At 34.9% G+C, this 22,156-nt stretch overlaps 1 protein-coding gene across 1 annotated transcript; it reads right to left on the bottom strand.

Annotated features, from left to right (window-relative positions):
* Positions 1–21,945, bottom strand: LOC142974979 (uncharacterized). Its single transcript, XM_076117579.1, has 4 exons — positions 21,611–21,945; positions 9,385–9,519; positions 6,622–6,805; positions 1–2,542 (listed from the first exon to the last, which is right to left on the bottom strand). Exons 1-4 carry the CDS (start codon positions 21,783–21,785, stop codon positions 2,485–2,487), a joined length of 552 nt encoding a protein of 183 aa, XP_075973694.1. The 5' UTR covers positions 21,786–21,945; the 3' UTR covers positions 1–2,484.
* Positions 21,946–22,156: the final 211 nt, after the last annotated feature.

Genomic DNA, 22,156 nt, shown 5'->3' with positions numbered 1-22,156 from the left:
TTGATGTATAACTTAATTATCTGTATTATCCAAACATTTGACATTGATAAGTACATAATTAAAAAAATAAATGTAGGTACTAAAAGTACAATTTAATGGATTCGGTAAGCGGTACCACCGAAACTTAGTCACATTTCACATCCTTGAAACATTTTTATTACGAATCGTTCATATTTTCATAAGTATAATGTACGTGACTATGAACATTAATTAAGTACGCTTACGTACTCAGCATATTTTAAGTTCCATCAAATAAAATATTTGCTCAAAATAAAACAGAATAAATAACCTCATGAAGATGAAAAATAAACTAAGAAATCAAATAATGAATATTCAAGAAATCTCTGAAACGCATGTAAATATGATTTGAGAACAAAATAATATATAGGGTGTTTTTCACTATCAATTTACTACAGTGATTAACACTAAATTATTAAAATATAGAAAATAGATAGTGAAAACTAAAATCTTAAAACTAAGTACTTCATGTACACTTATAATAATACTAGTTTTTACAGATTCCTGTTTTTGTAGCGACAAAATTGTGATGAAGATATTGCAAGAATATTGACTTAAATGTTCTAAGTCTAAAGATAAAGAGAGCTCGAAATAAATTAATATCATTTTAGAATTAGATACTTAAATGCTTATGCACTCTGTTCCGTCCGACAATACATTTTAGACATTCTTAAAAATAACGCATGGCCCACTCTCTTACATCTAAGAAGGACGGTCATATAAAATAATAGGGACTAAATAATAATACCCAGAATATAAGTATACCTTGAGTAAGTTGGCAACTAATTTCATATTTCTGGTACGGAATCTTCTAGGTAGGATTTGTTGATTGATCTACTTTTATTAACATAGTTATTACGCCGACAGACTTCACTATCAACCTTAATTAAAAATTGAATGATCAAATCTACTTACATATTACATACAAATACGTCTTTTATACCTTGACCAATCGTGTCACTGCACTCAAAAGTGCTATTAAAAAAATAAGTAATTATGCCTCAACTACGTCGATAAATCTGTTTCACTTCAACACACCAAAATCGCATTTTCTTTTCGTGCAATTCCTATGTACTATATTACCTTTATTTTGTTTTATTTAAATTAATTGATTATGAAACTTTGCTTAGCGCGATAATTGATTCAAATAACGTGGAGCACTAATCGAAAAGTACAATAAGGAAGAACATCTAAAAACAAAATTGATTACAATTGATATTTAGGATTTGAATATGTTACACATAAATTCTGTGAACAATTTTATGTACTGATTAGTCAATTAGCTAAGTATTAGGTAGGTACCTATATTTAAATATCTTTTCGAGTCGTATCATTAAAGTTGTGAAATGAAGATACATCCACGTGTCAGGAGGTCAACTCATACATAATATATTCACCGACCAGTACACGAAAATTGCCACTCACTAGTCGTATTGGTTTAATACTTTAAAATAGGCTAAATGTCTTTACGAAATAATACTTATTTTGAGTGTTTTAGATTCCGTGTAGTGGAATAAATTACTTAATACTCGATGAATTTAAATAATTGAGAATAATATGATATTTGATATCTTAAACATGTTACAAATACATAGATCCACATGACTATATTACAATCTGGACGATAATTTGGCCACTTGTCTTTTACTAATTAGTCGTAATAATTAGGACAAATTTTACCAAAGCTTCATACAATATTGCAAAACAGTGTTAAACACTTACATTATACGATGTTATGGGATTTAACAGAATATGCAGGTATACATTTAAATGCACATGATTATAATGTGAGATTATTATATTAAATCTGAACACTTCAATAAGAATACTTATTAAGAATCTCTTAAATATAATAAAGTTTACATAAATAAAATGTTTTTACATACATTGTATGTAAAAAAAAACATTCGCTTGTAATGTACAGGTAATTACTTTGTCTCAGGTCAATGTTAACCTCTACATGATCTTAGTTGTAAATTATGTACATTACAAGCAAACATTTATATTAGCGTTGTGCTTACATCTTAATATGTGTTCAAAATGATTGCTTGATAGTAGTAACACAAAGCGAATCGAAAGTATCAAACATGTCGAAGTATGGATAGTACAGTGCACCATAAATAAAATAGGTATATCACACAAACAAGCACACATTACTCGCGAGTAACAGATGTTACCCGCACGAGTGTTTCTTCGTACAGTACTTCTATACTTTGTACCAAAATGCAATCTTAAGATATGGACACGAAACTCGAACGAAACGGAGAAACGTTAAAGACCTATTACCGTTTAATACGGTTATATCAAGCCCTTATATTGCGATGAAATATCATAAAAATAAGTTCTATGTTACTTATGCTTAGCTGCCTGGTAGTGGATCTTTAACGTCGCTCATAACACAATTTAGGGGGACATTAGGACTAGCCTAAGCTCGTGAGAGAATTATCTCGTTTGTCGAACTTGTGTTTACGCAACGGACGGCCTGCCATCCAACATTTTGTCGCTCTCTTCCGCACTGCTCAGACTGAAAATAAAAAGTCATTTGAAAAATATGTTCCTATATAAACCGAAATATCACAAAGGCTTACAGCCCTCGTAAGTCGGTGGTTGTAAATATTTCTATGATAAACGCATAACCATAAGGATAAACACATTGAACACATAACATTCTAGGGTATGTTCTATGAAACTTACAATATAAACCAGGCTAACTTTTATTTATATTGTAACGCTAACGGTTACACTCAATTTTCTACAAATTGGATGTTCATACACGACTACAATACATATATATTTTGTAGCACAAACATTGAATGTGATCGCGTCACAGAGCTAGGAACCTCGCGGTAAACAAGAAGAGACAATGGCGTGAACTTTAACATCTTGCGCCTGCGCACAACGAGCCACGCTAACAATAGCCACGTGACGTGCCCGTGCTTTGAGTAAACATAACATGTTATTCTGTAACACGTTGACTATTAAACTGCACCATATGGTATAAGAGAAAGTTAAGAATTTTTTTAACCCATTACTGTCCCACTGCAGGGCAAAGGTCTCCTCCAAAACGAGGGAAAGGGGTTAGGCCCTGAGTCTACCACGCTGGCTAAGTTCGGGTTAAAGTATATGCCATCAAAAACATTCTGTAAAAACTTCAAGTCTCGCCGTAAAAAGTTGTGAGATCAATATAATACCAAGTCGATTAATCTATTTAGTCTCTACTTAAAGGACCTTCTGTCTTAAGTTATTACGTATGTTATTATCACGCCAATTTAAAAAAAAATACCTCTAAAACAAATAGACCGACCTGGCCATCGCATGATTTGATTAGTTAATGCTCCTGAAATGTTAATGGCGAATTTGTGTTTTCTTGCGATGACCAAGTCGATCTATTTGTTTTAAAGGTATTTTTTTTTAATTGGCATGATAATAACATACGTAATAACTTAAGACAGAAGGTCCTTTAAGTAGAGACTAAATAGATTAATCGACTTGGTATTATATTGATCTCTCAACTTTTTACGGCGAGACTTGAAGTTTTTACAGAATGTTTTTGATGGCATCTCACTTCTTTTTGTAGAGCGAACCTAAGTCCAATTTGTATGGAAAGACGTTTATTTTTTTCATAATTCAACATATTTTCCTATGGGAATGTTGTTCAGTTTCATGGGCTATACACCCTTACCCACCCTATATCCCCTCCCGTTATGCCTCATATAGTAGGTACCTGTTTACACCTATTTATTTTATTTACTACAGTAATAATAATTCATTAGCTGCAAATGTAACCTTGTAATCTTATACATTTATATGGGATTACAAAGTTATTGTTGCAGTTGGTGTATTTAGAAAACTGGACCGAAATTAGAAAATATTAAATTTTTCCCATGATTAAAACACTAAACCTACTATTTGTATTCTAAATTTTAAACTTCTAAGTCTGCTAGAAGTACCTTAGACTTTTGATGATCGGTGAGTCAGTGAGTCAGTGAGTCAGTGAATCAGTGAGTGACAAAATTCAAAATTTTAACAAGTTGTCATTCTTAAACTACTGGTTCAAATTGACTGAAATTTTAAGTATACCGTGGTTATACAATGACTGATTAGTTGCTGAAAATCCAGGCTTCTTGTTTTGTCCACAACGAAGTTATAGGGGTGTCAAAAATAGCCCGAATTGCTTCGAGAAAAGGATGTTACGGCCGTGCCGCTTTTTTTTTGCTCGACTTGCGGGGGCACTTCCGTGCCCCCAGATTACAAAATTAATTTTCCTGTTGATTATCCCGCCAGATTATTATAACGTTTATCTTCCACTTGACTGAGAGTGGATATTTATCGCGGCCAGGTCCCACACTTCAACGCTAATTAAAACAACTAACAATATACTTTTATTGTGGTTAGTCGATGGAGGTATAACTGTGTAACTGTCTCAATTTGCCTGAAGCAAACATAATATTTATGTTATGTGTAAGCAGGAATAATTCCGTATACTTTTGGTAAATACTTGCTGTTTGGACACAAGCAGACAACCTTCTAAAAACCAATTTGAAATTCGCCGAATTTCGTAATGATTTCTTTGTGTTAAAATTTCTCCCAGAATTCAGGAGTAAAACCTTAAGAACAAAGACATTTAAACAACTACCTACACAGTTTCTTAATTTCGTGAATTTCCCAGAAATCTTGGCTGCTGAAAGCTGTTTACATTGTGAGAAAATTAAAATATTTTATTTATTGCTGCAGTTTAAAAAAGAGAATACTGAAAATTTTCCAGGTACACAATAGTTAGAAACTAGATATGCTTGAATTTATCGGAAAAAATATTACGCATAGTAATTTAGAAGAGTAAATAACGTCTAGTGCAATGCTAATTCACCAAGGATGTGACTGACCGGGCGATATGAATCATATCTTTCAACAATACTCGTTTTATATACTACGCAACATTCAGTTATTCGTACAAAAGCGCCATCATTATTTATGATAGGTACGTACTCATTATTATTGCATTAGTGTACTATACTAACGAGACAAATAAGTGCCGTTACGGTACACGCATATTAGGAATCGTTTGTAAAAAGTTACGGCATTCTACTTCATAATGTGTGTGACTGCCGCGCAAGGGTTTGAATCCTGGGTAGGGCCAAAAAGACTTTTCTGTCTAAAAATTCTCAGAGCTAGGAAGTTGAGGTCTTAGACCTCCGTGCCTCTGAGAGCAAGGTAAACAAAGTGCTACACAGTTGGCTGGTTTCAATGAAACTGGCCGTCGTAGCCGAAATCGGCCAGGGCGACATCATCAAATGTCATCGTAGTTTTGGTGAATGCTATGTTAAAGGTATACATACATATGAGGACTGGCTTTAGGTATATTTTACTATACCTATTAATATAATATAATAATATGTCTTAGTTGGTGGTCCAATACAAAAAACTAAAAAATCCTACAAGCTGATGCAGCTCAGCATAGAAGTTATTGTTATCAGTACATAATACACGCATGTTAAAATTACATCAGATCGTTGGTAGTTGCATAAAGGGTCTGGAACCATGGCTCAATGTTTTGCGTCAATTCATCGTAGGACCAAGTACCTTTAACCAGTAACACAAGAGACCATTGTTTGTTTATTCAAAATTGAGCACAGAACTGCTATCTCAGTGGCTGTATTATTCATTATGATAAATATGGTAGCACTCTTTATTACGTTTTGTAATGATCTCGCCTCGCGTGCCTCATTTGAATGGACTTCATAGATTTGGTTGAGTAGGCGTCGGAAATGGATTAGCTAAGCTATGGTTAATGTAAGCCACAGCTACGACTGCATAATATTTCAAGATATTTATATATGTTATACAATTATAAATCGCTATACGAAGAGATCTTGTAGCTCTCATAAGAAACTGGGTACAGTATCCAAAGAAAACTTAGCCTTTATACTTTTTTAGCGGTGTAGCGTGGCTTTGTACCCGGTCAAAATCATTACGGATAGTCATCCTCAGGCTCAAAACAAGTATCGACGACGAGAACCGGGTTAACCATTTACAATATAATTATAATCGCTTTAAACATCTTTGTCTGCAGAAAATGTAGAAATGAACTTTGGCCATGGGACTTGTGTCCTAGAAATTCTAACTGTCTTGAGAACAGTCGGATAAATAAGTCTAGAGATCTGTGTCATTGCTATTCTTTAGCGTACAAGGCGACGAATTGCCTCTTCCGTTCGCTTAACATATTAACGAGAGAAGCAGCCGTTAGTAAACTAACGGATCAGACTAGTTTTTATTCGGAAACCTGACTGACGTAAATCTTTTGCTTCGTCGACGTATGTAACAGACATACGAGTCTACATAAAAGTGACGGTTACATAAATCAATCAAATACCTAGCTTTCTTATTTCGAAATCGGTTTTTATTTAGCAAGCCGGTTGTTATCTTTGGCGAATTCTGCGATATTTATTTTTGTGCCGGATAGATGGACAAAACCCAGCATTTTAGTGAAATAAATAATTACTTAAGAGATAAACATTTCCTATCTAAGAAAGAGGTCTAAGCAGTACTACTGATCAACGTTTTTAACACAGTTGAATACAAGAATAAAACTATCAAAATCCTTACCAATCCTTATTGTCCATAAGGTTGCGCATCTCGTCATCAGGCGCGGGTGGCGCGTCACGCACCGGCGCGTACTGCGCGGCCACCAGGGGGTCCGTAGACGGATTGAGGGCTGTGAGAGCCGCCGCCCCGCTGGCTGGCGCCTCCTTACCGCCGCCCAGTCTTGACCAGGCCCAACCGCCTACACCTGTCGCCAACAAAATAACTAATTCAAAACATTGTTGTCACAAATAAAGCTATTGTATTAATAGATTCCCTTCCATTCCATATTGATAAGCAGTACTAAAACAAAAAAAAATTTACGCATCCATGATTACAATTACAACGCATCATCTTCTTAAACATGTAATAAGTTGAGGCAAACAGATTTCAGATAACTTCCTTTGTGCGATGGGTCGAGTTACCTTGAATATTCGCTACGCCTATATAAGCCACATGAAGCGGAATGTATCCTAGCATTAGCACTACAATACGTACGTGTTCAGAGCAATAGAAACCCATCTCTTTATTATGTAAATGCCCTTTAGAGATCTTTACGTATCAACAGAATTAATTTACTATTCAAAAAGTTATCATTGACATGAGATTACCATGACATCATCCAAAAATACCGATTGGATGTAACAAGTTTAAAATTAATTCAATCATTTTTATTACAGCGCTTTATGTCATCATACACTTTTAGATCGCTTTATATGGATATTGTATCTAAATGTTACATTAAAATATTAAAGGACTATTTATTTATTATTAAAGGATTTGAAGATTCTGCCACGTGAACATCGTGAACGAGAATCAGCATGTTGTTACACGTGAGAATGAGTAAGGAAAAATACCGCTAACAAAGGAAAGGGCTGCAGAATGCAGAACAAATATCCCTCATACCAGCGAAAAGACGTCTTTCACAGTTACAAAAATCACACTCATGTTATCGATTTCCACAAGTTCCTAACTTTTGTTTCGGCAACAAGCTTTTCTGTTTAAAACAAATACAATGTCGTCTTATAGCTATTGAAGAGCGGGGCACAAATTAGACTGTCGCAGAATTTCAGTCACACAAAGTACAACAAAGTTTTAATGTCGAATGCTTGTTACAGTCGAAGTTCTAAAACAAGAACATTGACAATGTTGAACAATTTCTTCGTGACGAGACATGACGTAACAACGATTTATGAAATAAAAAAGACAATGTAAGTTATTGCGGAGAAGACAGACAATGATTAATATATTCATATTAACAATGAAACTAAAGGAGATCGGCATAAACGCACAAATATTTCTACATTTCTAGTAGCTTATTATAAATTGAACGCTAACTCTTAGTAGATTGACAATTTCCTTCATAATTATAACTCGAAGTGACAACTCGAACGATTGATGGCTACATTTGTTAATGTACCGTAGCGCTTTAAAATAACGTAGTTTATCGGCCAATTACGCGTCATTTAGCCATGGTATATGACTTCCCACTTCCCAAAGCAAGAACGTCACATATTTTCAAACGAAAAAGTGGAGTTCCCAAGACTTTACAGTAGTAAAAGGAGTTCGAATTGAACGTCTTCCACTTCAATAGAACATAATATTCGAATTTTTATCTTTTATAAGAGAAGAACAATGATTTAAATATCCTAGTGACGTATCAAATTCATTTCAGTACCCACGTGAATAAAATGTATGGCAAGAACCTGACCGTGTCCGGCTTTAGAATGATTATAACGGTACCCTTGCCCTTGATCTATGTCCTCAGGGAAGGTCCACTGGAACCCCATGACAGGCCGTTAATCACAATGATTGAATGGAAATGTTGCCTACAAACCCTAGCGACTTAAATTCTAATAGAACAAGAAACATGGACCTTTCTCTACGTACAACAAGCCTTAGCTCACAATCGATACTATCGTCTAAGTAATCTCTCAATGCACCTTATCTTTTCCTAGGTAAAGGTCAGTAGAGGCGGGGTCGACAGATTATCTAACTGGACACAAAAGGAAATGGACAGCTCAGTAAGCTACCAATCGATAAAGAGAAATGCCGAAAGGTAGAAACAACAAACAGAACAAGTACCGATATGTATTATCAAGGTAAAATAAAAGAATTTCTGAGAATGATAACGTTTGAGTATTGTTTTAGTGCATTATATACGTGACACAGATACGAAATATTCAACGAAGGAAGGAAAATACAAAGTATTTTATGGTAGAAATAAAACACGATTTGTTTGTGTGCTCCACAAAATAAAATAAGACTGAATAATAACCATGGCGCGGATGGAATGTCAAATATAGAGCAAGAGCTTCCTCGCAAGTTATGAGGCTCATACGCTTCACTAAAATATTGGACGTCTACGAGAATGTGCAATAACATACACAGCAATACACTACTAGATCCATCTAAAGTGAATGTGTAAACACGAGATAGAACATTCACTTTAACAGTTTTGGACGTCTATGTTAGTTATTTTTCAGTGTAGGAATTCTAGCTGGTTTTCCTTTAAACATTTTGTCGAACAGAAATACATATGTAGCCCAATAAATATACACAACTGTATGAACACGTCCTTGAACAATGATTAGTATTGTAATCAATTTAACATTTACAAGGAAATCGCGATATACATTGTGTAATGATTAACAATGTAAATAACGACTTAATAGATGAACAACTCTTTGGTTAAATTTTAAAATCGCCACATGATATTTAAGGCTGTCGATGACGATATACGATTTATTCTTTGGAAGTATAGAATAGCTATTGTATAGGACTTACCCGCAAATAGTAGCCCTAGGAAGAGAATGACCCCTCCTGCGATGAGTGTGCCGACGCCGTTGTCGGCGCCGTCGGGCGTCGGTGCTGGCGGCGCGTTCGAGTATTGCACCCCGCCCGCGATCAACAGTGCCAGACCTGCCAACAAAAACAATCGAACTTAGAATATTATACTAACTAGTTCAGTGGTTCCCAGCCAGTGGTCCGTGGAAGTCAAAATATGGTCCGCGATAATTTTAAAATTTATAATTTTCATGATGATTAATATACCTACTTACACAGTGGTCCCTGCTAACAAGAATTATGTAAGCTAAAATGTAGTCCCGGACTAAGAAAAGGTTGGAAACTCCTGAGCTAGATGATTCAGCATTACATTCAAACATGATGGTAGATGACATTCATTCAGAAATAGATCACGTTTTGTTCAATGAACATTTGAACAGGTATTCGCTACAGGATACACGTGTTCAACAATTTAAGCCTACAATGACAGGAAGTATGTCACAATATACCAGTCTGGGTTCTGACAACCAGGATAATTTCCATATTTGTAGCGATTTTTTAGATTTAGCAAAACTAGCGTTACATTATAACCTCCTTACAGTGCGGAGATCCCCGACTAAATACCTACTAAAGTTTGTGATAGTGTAAAAAGTCCCTTGAATTAGGTTATCTATAAGTAAAACCTCATGGTAATAAGCACAATAACATAATACGGGTCTATCCCACTAGTCCCGTTGAGTTGTCCCGTGACGGGACAACTGGCACTATTTTGTCCCAGTTGTCCCGTGGCGGGACAAGTGACACTGTTTTGGTGCCAGTTGTCCCGTTGCAGAAAAATCACGGGACTAATGGGACGGACGGAAGGGTCAAAACAACTGGTTCCATTGAATTGTTGTGTGACAACAGGTACTTGGTACTTTGGTACTAGCAGATGATGAATTGTATTTGTACGCTACTCTATGTAAACTTTAAATTCACAAGAAGTTTTTTTTTTACTATTTAGGCTTTTCACTTTATAATTAAATTGACTAGAGTGTCTATATCTATGGCCTTCCATACCATAAATGTAAAATGCTTATCCGAAATTCCTTACTTGTAAAAACATAATGTAAAAAATGAAACTAAAAATATATTGTTAACAGGCCCCTGGAGCAGCTCAAACACTCAAGTCAATTCAACATGTACCTTATGTAATTTCAACTTATCTACTATAAATTAAGTAAAAATGTACTACAACACAACGTATAACGTCTGCTATCTTACCAAAGTACCAAGTACCTGTTGTCACAGATCAACTTAATGGAACCAGTTGTTTTGACCCTTCCGTCCGTCCCATTAGTCCCGTGATTTTTCTGCAACGGGACAACTGGTACCAAAACAGTGTCACTTGTCCCGCCACGGGACAACTGGGACAAAATAGTGCCAGTTGTCCCGTCACGGGACAACTCAACGGGACTAGTGGGATAGACCCCATAATACGCGTATCTTGCATAACTATTTCAGACTAGTTGAGAATCAGACAGACCACAAATAAAACCGCAGTTGTTTCAACACGAATCCTTTACGTTGCAGTCATTATACTCATTATTATAAGGATGGAGCACATATTTGCTCAACTACCGTTCATCTAGTATTATAAGGGTCATTCTCAGTTAAGAGGTAATATGATGTTAGAAGAGGCGGCATGACAAAAATGATAAAAAATTAATGTAGTATCAGTATTTTCTTACCAAAACACTTATTATCTTCATATCCAGACAACAGCCAGACAAAATCTTAATTTTTTACCATTTTATAACTGACCAGGGGAGATACTGAGGACAGGGGAGGGACATTTATGTTGTGTTATGAAATAAATAACAGTGGTAGTTTGAGAATCAACTTCATTTTTATTTAATATTAATCAGACTTAATTTCAACAGCCATCAGACTTCACTATAAAATAATCTTTCATTCCTACAAAGCAACAAAAACATGACATTATACGAAAATCAATTTGTTTGTTCTCTAGGTGTCATTTCATTCACAGTTTTAATTAGTCCTTCTTTTTTCTTATCATATTTCTTTTGCTCTTTAATCTTTTGCTGTTCATATTTCACAGGGTCATTTTTTATTTTTTGGTATCTCAGTCTTTCCGCTACACGTTTTTTTTCTAAGCGTTCTTTACGCTTCATTTTTTTTCGTGCCGCCATAATCTGTAACCAAAATATGGTAACTTGGCATCGACGTTTTTCTATAAGGTAACCGGGTTAAAAAGGACTGCTCCTTTACTTATTACAAAAACAATAAGAGTTTCGAGGAACACTAACTGGTATGAGATATTTAGGATGAAAGCGACAATAAACACTCGTACAATCGACATTTAAAATAACAAGATTTATGTTTAAACTAAAACCAGACTAGGTAAATACACTCGGATACTAAATAATGGATAACTGCATCATAAGCAGGAAGCAGTTATCTCCCCTGAGCAGTAAGTATCTCCCCTGGTACCTTAAGTGGCAGGGGAAAGAAGACAGGGGAGATACTATTTCGACAAAATATCGATATAAAAGTCTAAATTTTTGTAACAAGTTATTAGACGGGAAGATTACGATTCTTTGCATACATTACAGTAATTCTAGGAAGAAAGTAAAATATTTATGCTTATAATAAAGAATAAAATCTTACCAGGGGAAAGAACACACTCACTGAACCACGACAGTTTTCACCAAGTGGCGTCTGTGTAATAGCGAACCATATGGCGGGCGCATTCGCGCCGACGGCTTGCTGTCAACTTCACGTTAGTAACTTTGTGCTCAAGGTCAGAATTTACGCGGCGAAATTAAAAGTCGTGAGTTTTTAATGAAAACAAAACGCCAGGGGAAGAGATGCTATATACGAGGGACAAATTTCAATATTAAACATTTTATGAATATCTAAATGTTACATTTTTTATTTTTTTCATTGCTTTAATTTAGTTTGTCTAGTTTTTAAATAATACACAATTTAATTTATTTAATAATTTAATGATAGTTAAAAATACTAATTTATTAACATGATCGGTTAAAGGACAGACCAGGGGAGATAAATTTTTCATGTTTAAGGCGCTTTTGTGACTAAATTAAAAACATTTCATCGGTGAATTTTAGTGACCTTACAGAAGATACTGACTTTGATAATCTCACAGATTTATTTTAAATAAATTATTAATTAAAAATATAAAAAAATTCATTGACATTGAAATTACCTCATAACTTAGAACGACCCATAACTAGAATGTGAGCCAAATAAAACTACGCCGTTGGCATCTTAACTCGATGGAAACACATTATTTTTCTTATTGATGTTTCGCCTTGATTCTAGGAATACATTGGTAAACTACAAATTTTTAACTGCTAAAGTATTTCGAGCCTTATAATCTTCATTTGCGAAACAGGAGCCCTTATTATTTTCTGAAACCCATTTATGAACAAGTAGCGAGTGAAACACATTTATGAACAAGAACATGCTTTCCGACAAAATGACTTCGACTTGCCTCAGATTGCAAATCCCTCAATCATTTCGGAAGGGTCTAGCACATAATTATGTGAAATGCATCAATAAGCAGATGCAGCTGTGATTAATGAGACATACAATTAGGCAAGATAAAAATCGGGGGTAAAGAAACTAGTCGCAAAAGCTCGGTGCTGCGCCTGGAAGCGTCGCATAGATCTGATGAGTATCATTTTTTGAATGGGCAGCAACATAGATTGAATCGCAAAAACGTAGATGGCAAGAGTATGACTTGTGCAGTGCCTCTTCTGATACGTGTAAGTAGGAGACATGTTATTATAACTATGCTCATAACATAAAGTTACAAACTAAAGTCAATCGACTGCCATTATATAGCCAGTACATTTGGTTAGTAGATACAACTTGTTTGTCAGACGAAGGTAATCTAAATTGACGTGATTCATCAACACATGTACCACCAGAGCAGAGTAACCAGTTTCTCATTGTGAGGCTCAATCAAATCGATAGGTCAATGTACCTGTTATATCAAGTACACTGCATGAATCATACCTTTAGTTACTACTTACTATATGTTAATTGCAATCGTGTTTAAGATAACATCAGGGCTCTATAAAAATTAATTGATACGTTGATCTTGCTAAGAAAATACTATAGGGTTTGCTAAAATAGATTGCGAATATATTTCAATACGTGATTTTTTTTTAAACATCATTGGATTTAATTCTATCAAATTAGGTGTGTCCGTAAATTTTGCATTAGTGATCGCATAGACGTTGAAAATATCTACAATGCTGGAAAACTTGGCAGACGTTCTACGTCTCGTTGTCACTCCAAGAAAGAATAACAGTGTTTACGGTGTATCAAATGCAGCAACGTGCAATTTACAGTTTAATACTCACGTTTATTTATTTAACTATGACGAACAATGAGTTTATACAAATGTATAGGAATAATACGAGCGATCTCGAGGCTGCAGTAGCACCTGGGACTTGCGCAACGAGAAACATGAGACATGCTATCTACTTCATATCTATGTACTAGCCCCGAGCAGATAGAAGTATGAAATATAAATGGGGTTGAACGACTTGCATTATAGTTCACACAGAAACTGGTAGTATCGGACAATTTGAATACATGTGTATTGTAGAAATAAGTTTAACATATTTCTTCAAGAGAAGTGTTAACTAAATGATATGGTTTGAAGATATTAGAAGCGTCATGTTATAAATTAGTGTATAGTTTGTACACAAGCGGTAATTTTCATTTGCGTGCGTGCCACAATCAACGTGATCATGAAACGTACTCTCAAGTCTTGCTAAGTATTTATTATGCTTCAATTGTATTTACTAAATGTAAATGCTGTAAATAATATTGTTATCGTCCTTTGGATACAAACATTTCCCTCAACTCAAATAAAAACTGATTAGTGGAGAAAAAAAATCCTTCAAATGCTCTTAGATATTTTTATGTAAATTTCCTTATTGATGGCGTTAGTCTTTTCGACTACGTTTAAGTTACGTAATAATATTTTTTGTAATTTCAAGTGCGATATGTAGTTTTCAATTAAAAGCAGCTTATTTCATGACCATACTAGGAATGTAGTCTGTCATAAAAAAACAGGTGGCTTAGTTGACTCCTACTGGTAATTCTAAAAATATTTACTGGACAATTTTACCATAATTCAGCTATGTTAGAAGCATAATAATATTATAAAACATCGCATAAAGAACCGATTCACCTTGACAACTACTCGCCGGACGTGGACCATTTACTTGTATCGTGTTAATCATAGTGCAGACAAGAAGCGGGTTTCGTTATGGACCAGTTTTTTGTCTAAATAACCGAAAAATATAATTGCCATTACGTAATTTATATAATAGTGATACACAGCAACGGCTGCTTTCATATTTTTTGTAAGAAACATGTCAACAGAGAAAGAAGTATTACTCCCCACATACCGAAGCCTCTCGACGTAACGAGACGTCTAGTTATAAGGGATGTTCTGAAATTTCCCCCGAGGCGGAAAGAGGAGAAAAACTTTTCTATTTTCTATCACATTTCTGTATTATTGGAGCCATGTATTGTGTAGGGTTACAACAGAAACTGATGATAAGAACAACTAATGATTTAATATAATATTGAACAAATTATTTAGAAGTACGAGGTCAGGCATTTATAGGCAAAATAATCTGTCACAAGATCAAGTCAACTGCTGCACTAAAAAGATGATTAGGTGGGAAAGGTCAAGGCTTTCTGCATAAAGTTCTAGGTATGTGCAATAAATAACAAAGTTCATTGAAATTTAAACAAATCATTGACAAAAGCAGGAGTACATTCATCCTAATTAGCAGTTCAATGCAAATAGGGCAAAATAATTAGGTTTCATTTCCTCTATTAAATGCACTTCCTGTAATTATGGGCGGTAATTAGTGACATTAGGTCAAGCGGATCCACAATTGTCTTCCGCCCGACGCGATATTAATAAAATGAGAATATGTGCTCATAGGTATTCTGTATTTACTGCTACGTAAAAAAAACCTTAATATAAGTATATTTGTATTTTCCAATGAAGTTAAAAGCGTTGAGAATTCCAGACAGGAGCATCGATTGTAATAAACCCGGGAATATCATAAGGGTGCTCGGTTTCTCAGCGAAGCCTTAAAAATGTGCGACCTATTCACTTTATTAAAGTTCACTATATTGCAAAGAACAAAGAAATCCTTGTTCACAAAATTTGGCACATTTAAAGGTCGGTGACACTCAGTAACGTTACTTTATACCTGAACATAAGGACTTCAGCAGATTTTGACAGTGAAAAGGACGTTTGGCATTTCCGTAAAATAAACGATACTATAAATATGATCGTGAATCAGCAATAACTTTTAACGATAACGTAGTAACATATTATTTTATGAATCCATTATGTAGTAAAGGAAGTACTTACGTGTGACTCAAAGTCAGCATCAATATAAATATAACAATGCAATTATTACACCTACAGAAGTATTTCAATCTGATCCCCGATTTACGCTACATGGATAACTGACAAACGCGTTTTATCCTTTCCTAAAAGAAGTGTTAAATGACTAATGTCAACGAAGTGTGAATTAAAACGAACTGCAGCAATTTGTATATTTATAACACAAGTTTTAATGATCCTCTTCGACTGAATGTGAAATAACACGACAGTACCTTCATGAAAATTAATTTAGGAAACAATTTGTTTACAAAAAAAACTCTTAGAAATTAACTGGAGATCCAATTCAGCTGTAAGATTCTAATAATAAATCAATACATGTGTGCGTCCACAGTTACTCGCACATTATCAGAAATTATTTTAGTGTAAAGCTTAGTAAGTCATTGTCCGAGTTTTCTGTTCTACATGTAAAATTATTCTCGGTTACGAGATTTGTAACAGCGTGGGTCGTCTGCCCACGCAGAAGTTAAACAGGTGGCCGAGGCACATTGAGTGGGAAAATTATAAATAAGGGAAACGAAGGTCCTCGTAAAACAAGACCTTAATTTAAAGTTCGTTCACTTGCTAAAACTTTAGGATATATTATAATGATATGTCGCCAAATTGTACGTTTGAAGCCTATGTAGCAATTTAATGGAAAATGGTCCGGCACAAATCGAAGAACACTAGAAAACCGGTTTGAAAGAACATTCGACTGTGCCTGGAGTGTTGCGAAAATGGGCCATTGCAGCGGAAGCAGTAGGTTAAGGCGGTGGGCAGCTAACACATTAGTGATTCATTAGAACAAACCGGCTTTCACTCGCTAAGGAACTGGAACAATAAACACCCACGCCGTAATCTATAACTAGTTAGAAACAATTTCATATTCCATTTGCATTGTTCGGTACCGATTGACACAATCCAATTTTCACCACTAGGTAAATGGTTTACGTACAGTTAGCAAGCCAAACAATATGTCTTCCGTTGCTTAGTATTAGCAAAATATTATTCATACATGAGTCAAAAAAGTAAATAAGAATCTTGTCAGATAATAAAATCGATTGCACAAGTTTCAATATTACAATGCCTTTTTTGCGATTTCTCCATTTTAAAGCGTTTCCTAGTGATTACTTGATTCATTGTTGATATAAACACAGACATTTCGCCACACATTTTCCTGCTCCCTGCCTCGTGATGATGGAATATTGTTCTAAGTGGCTTAAGTGTTGATTGGCCACAGGCGATGAAAGTAATAACTTTCCTCGACCAAACCTTCAAGTTTCAAGTGTTGTTGCACTCGCTGGAACCTTTCTCGTTTCTCGGCTTTACCATAAAAGCTTTTTTGTTGCAGTGTTTCGTAATCGACACTTTCATACGCCCCACAATTATAATAATGACGGAAATGAATGTTGGAGCACCAAACACAATGTTCGTTTTGTGTGACGAAACGCAATATTTTATACAGTGTTTAATGTTCCATACCAAAGGCATAAACGTAAATTTTATTCCTCAAAAGGTACTAGGTATATGCACCTAAAACTTACGTGTTTTACTGTATCAAGGACGACCTTAAACCACCCACCCTATATACCCCGAGGTTCGTCGAGTTAACCCCTGAATATGATATTATTATGGTAGTAAACGAAAACTTTTATGCTTACACTTGGTAGTGTTTATAAATAACTTTTTTTGTTAAAAAGTACTAAGTAAAACATCCAGGACTCGAGTCCAGAATACCAACCTTATTCCATTTCCTTTCAAGGTACCTATGTATATGAAATATAGCGTGGCTAGTAAGAAAGCTTAAAGGCGGGTTAGACAAGCTTATATATATTGGCAATGCCTGCAAAGAAGTGCAGTTCCGAAACATAAACATACCATTTTTTTTTTAAATGTTAGACGAATTTGGCCTTTTACATCATATATGAGTCACTGTTTTGTGACGCTACGAAACACTGAGTAAATGACACACGATTTCATCCTAGGACGAACAGACAGTCTTTTCTATAGAGCATAATGTGCGACATACTCAAGGACCAGAGTGGAAGTGTATAAAGCACCTATTACGGAAACGTCATGGCAGTCGAGCCTCGGTGGAGTTTGTCGACCTTCGCGCAATGCCTGTTCCATTAAACAACGTAGCCGACCGACTCTACTAGAAGCACCTACAAGGCATTATTTACTCACTCTCGTAGTTAACTTCAATGCTTGATGAATGATGTAGTTTTATTAAAGTTTACATTCATTTCCTATTGTTTATTGAACAAACATTCATCAAGAAGGTGGGACAGTATGTTGAAGTGAAGGGGTTATAAATCAGTCCCATTGAAAGAAATATTATAAAGAAAGTGCATTTTTTCCAGTTTAGAATACAAGTTTATGAACAGAGCGTCCATAATTTAAGTAACACTTAACTCTCGTTTAAAAGCAGTAACGAATTTCAGAAAGAGCTATCTAGATTTTCAATATCTGTGTGTTGTCGTGATCAGATCACGACTCACGCAGCCACCGGATGAGTCATCGGCCGCAAGCGCCGCCAGCGCGCGCCGCACACCGGACACCCGATACCATTTACGACGACCACCGCTCATTGTGTACGATACGCAATCGACACACCGGCTTATCGACGCTACTGTACGCACAGTCGCATACGCTACCAGAATTATTTAACCTCCCCCATACGATTACTATAGAGATTTTATGCAAAGCTCGTTTCAATTTGTTCTGTGATTCGTCTACGCGTCCCTATTATAGGATGGTTCGTACAGAATGCTACATAAACGTCCAGTCAACGTCGCTGTCTAGTTAATGTTAAAAATAGTAAAAGTATATAACTTGTTACATTAAAGTGAGTTGTCAAGACCAAACCGTTTCATCGATTACATAAACTGATAAGAATTGAAGTACTTAGAAACGACTAATGGTAAAAAAGTAAGTTGTTCAAATGACATCATCACGTTATCGTGACAAAAAAATGTACCTTTTGTTTGGTGGAAATTCAATTAACTTGCGTTTAAAGAGTTCACTTGTTGGGTAACTTGACAATCTGGTTTATCTTGTCTGCTCTCCCAGACTTGCTCACAAGTCCTGTTTATCAGGAGAAGCTCTGACAAATACCATAGTAAAGAATTTAGAGAAAACCATAAGGTTTTAAAAAAAAATCTCCATTTTAAATATTACAAAATTCGTAGAAACCCGCATATCGAACAAAGCGTTGAGATAAGTTGAGAGAACCATTAATGGACTCAAAGTCTTCAGAATGACTGAGGAAGGAATTTAGACTCACTAATGAGTTTAGGCTTTCTCTCAAACAATTTAAGACTTCGCTAAACTAATAACGTAATGGGCTTTGAAGATGTGATGCGATTAGAATATTTATTTTACTTTCGGATGGGTTACGAATGTCCGGGTTTTGGGGATATAAAATAATGTAAATTTATAAAACATGATGGTGTGTTAACGTTTGACCTTGATTAAGTTTAGCTTTATGAGCATTAAACTACAGCCATAGTAATTATATTATTAGAAGAAACAGATATTTACGAGAAGATTTTTCTAAATTACCTCTTATATGCCTTTATTTAACTAAGCCAGAGCAAAGGGCACCAAAATAAATTAAAGAAAGAATTAGTTAGTGGTTTCAAATGCTTTAAATTATGCAGTCGTAACACGTCACACCAAGGTGACTGTTAACAAAGAATACTAATGATGGAAACACTATTGTACATGCATCCAGACGTGTTTATTGTACCTTTTGTGAAGTACTGTTATGATATACGGAAATTGTCCGTCATTCATAAAAGTATAGAGGAAATAAAAGCTCCGTAGTAATAGTGGCCATGGACATAATAAGGTGACATGCGCCCCGGTACCAACTAGGATGTAGGAAGTACCTATCACGTTTTTCCAATTTGTAATTCGGATATTCGGTGGTTCATTTCATGATCGTAATTTACTTCATAAAAATAAATGGCTTTCGGAAGGCCGTAGTTTGGTTCTTCGAAGTATATTAAGTAATGATGAACTTACGTTTCGGAGTAGTAGCGGTCAGACAATATCGGTCACAGAACAAAAGAACTTGTTAATTATGACAAAGGACATTTCAAGAAAGGTAAATGATCTTTAAAAAGTAAAAAATACAGCAGATTTCAATGTTTTTTAACTAGTCTTCATTTTCGCCTCAATACTATTGGAATCCAAATATACGACTAAAATAGACTGGGATAAATAAATTGGATGCCGCTATCTTATAACCAAAACGGAATTAGGCGCGAGAGAATGTAAGCAAGAGGTAACAAACATGTGTAAGTTTGACTGACTTTAATGGTTTTTTTCATGTGCAACAAAATAGGAAGCAGATAACCGCTTCGAGTTTTCTGTGTTCTAAATAACTGTAGAGGCTAGTAATGTCGCTAATGGAAAAAGCTAAATGCTGAGTAGTAATGTAAAATTAATGTCCACAGAGATTTGTTCATTAGCTGAGTAAAATACAGGAATATCCCGGGTAATTCGCGACGGGTGGTAACTCTATATATTAGCGACGTTTTTAAAAGAAATTACGAAAATTACGCATTTCATGTTATTATTGCTTGATTCGGTAAGATATGGACCTACAATGATTAGTTTTAAACCAAATATAAACTGCCTACCTTGAAAATTAAATAAGCCCTTGAAATGAAATTGAGTATTGTTATCTTTTTAATATTTTAATGTACCTACATATATATATATATAAGGTAGGAATGTTAAATATTGCTTGCTTTTAATAAGACAGGATGAAAGTTTGAGGAGTATAACAAATATTTTAAGTGAGATGAACACTAAAATATAATCTTCAATATAGCACTAATGGGTAAACATTATTGCATACTAAGTAGGTATGTTTTATACTTTATCATACCACTATTTATATATAATAATAATTAACATAGGTCTACATACATTTCGATTAGATTTGATATTACTAGGTCTAGAGGCTAATCCTAAAACTGTTATTCTATTCATATACCTATGTACCTACAATTTTTATGTGATAACTTCGGCAAACTCTTAGCTCATTATTGTTAATAGTAAATACCTAATTGATATCAGAAATTTGAAGGCAAAATACATTTAATAAATATGGTGTAACAATTAATGTTAAAACAGTCAGGCTGATTTACAGTAAACGGTTCACCTTTTAAAATATGCCTAATATTTTATGCCTAATGAACAGAAAGACTTCATATAATTACCATTCCTAAAATCAACTGTGTAATTTTTAATAGCTTAATAATAACATTGATTTGTATATCTATATGTTTTAATTTGTCAAAGAAGTTATTTAGATGCCCATGAAATTTAAAAATATGTTGCAATTAACATTAGAGTGTGAGAGAGTATTAGTATTCCTATATCAGTTTGTAAATAAATAAGATTCAGGTAGAACATGGAATATACAGAAAAATTTACATAGAGTAAGTTAGATTCTTATTAGGTTCTTACTGCACTCAGTGCAACCAAAATAAACGATGTTTGAAAAATATTTATGTGCTGTTGGGCTCTTCCTAAATTGTTTTTTTTTTTCAGGAATTATTATATTTATTTACATATTTTGAACAAAGGAAAATTCTCCTGGTTACCTCTGTGTAAAGGTGTTATGGACTTGGGAAGTAATTGGATTAACTGGCGCAATTTATGCAATCTGGTACGCAGAACTGCCGACGCTAACGTTTACTAAAATGACAAAGTGTACAACATGTTTTTTGAATGACTGACACTAATAAATATCCTTACCAATGACGGAAAGCGTGCTGCCCAGTAAACATAATCCAATCCGCACGCATACTGCCCGGTTCAAGCTGCTAGTCACCCGCCGTGAGAAGTAGCTGATGGGACAGTTCCATCGTTGGTCAGTTGGCTGTTGTTCGTAGGTCACTGTCGTGGGCTGATATACCGCACTTGTCGGCATTTTGAATCAGAGCAAATCACACCGCAAACAAAGACGCCTTCACTGTAACAAGCACTTCACACTTCACAGGTCTACACGCAGGTCAAGCAAGTAAACACAACACACTACAAAATAAGCGTGCTGCGTGCGTGAGCAACGATTTATTTATGTAGTTCAGTGTTGTCACTTTATTATTGTGGTTTTTGGAGTTGTCTATTTTCTGCTAAGTATGTAATCGATAAAAATTTAGTCGATTTGATATTTGTTTAAATAATGTGCAGTGAACATAAAGCATTATTTTAAGAGAGGAATAATAATATTAAAAATGTGGTTATTACGTTTGTATGAATATCACATAAATATTACATTTTAAAACAGATGATTCTATTATG

Source organism: Anticarsia gemmatalis, chromosome 8 (genome assembly GCF_050436995.1).
Source record: "Anticarsia gemmatalis isolate Benzon Research Colony breed Stoneville strain chromosome 8, ilAntGemm2 primary, whole genome shotgun sequence".
Classification (NCBI taxonomy): Eukaryota; Metazoa; Arthropoda; class Insecta; order Lepidoptera; family Erebidae; genus Anticarsia; species Anticarsia gemmatalis.
The sequence above is the reverse complement of the archived record's forward strand: the minus strand, read 5'-3'. Positions and strand labels throughout refer to the sequence as shown.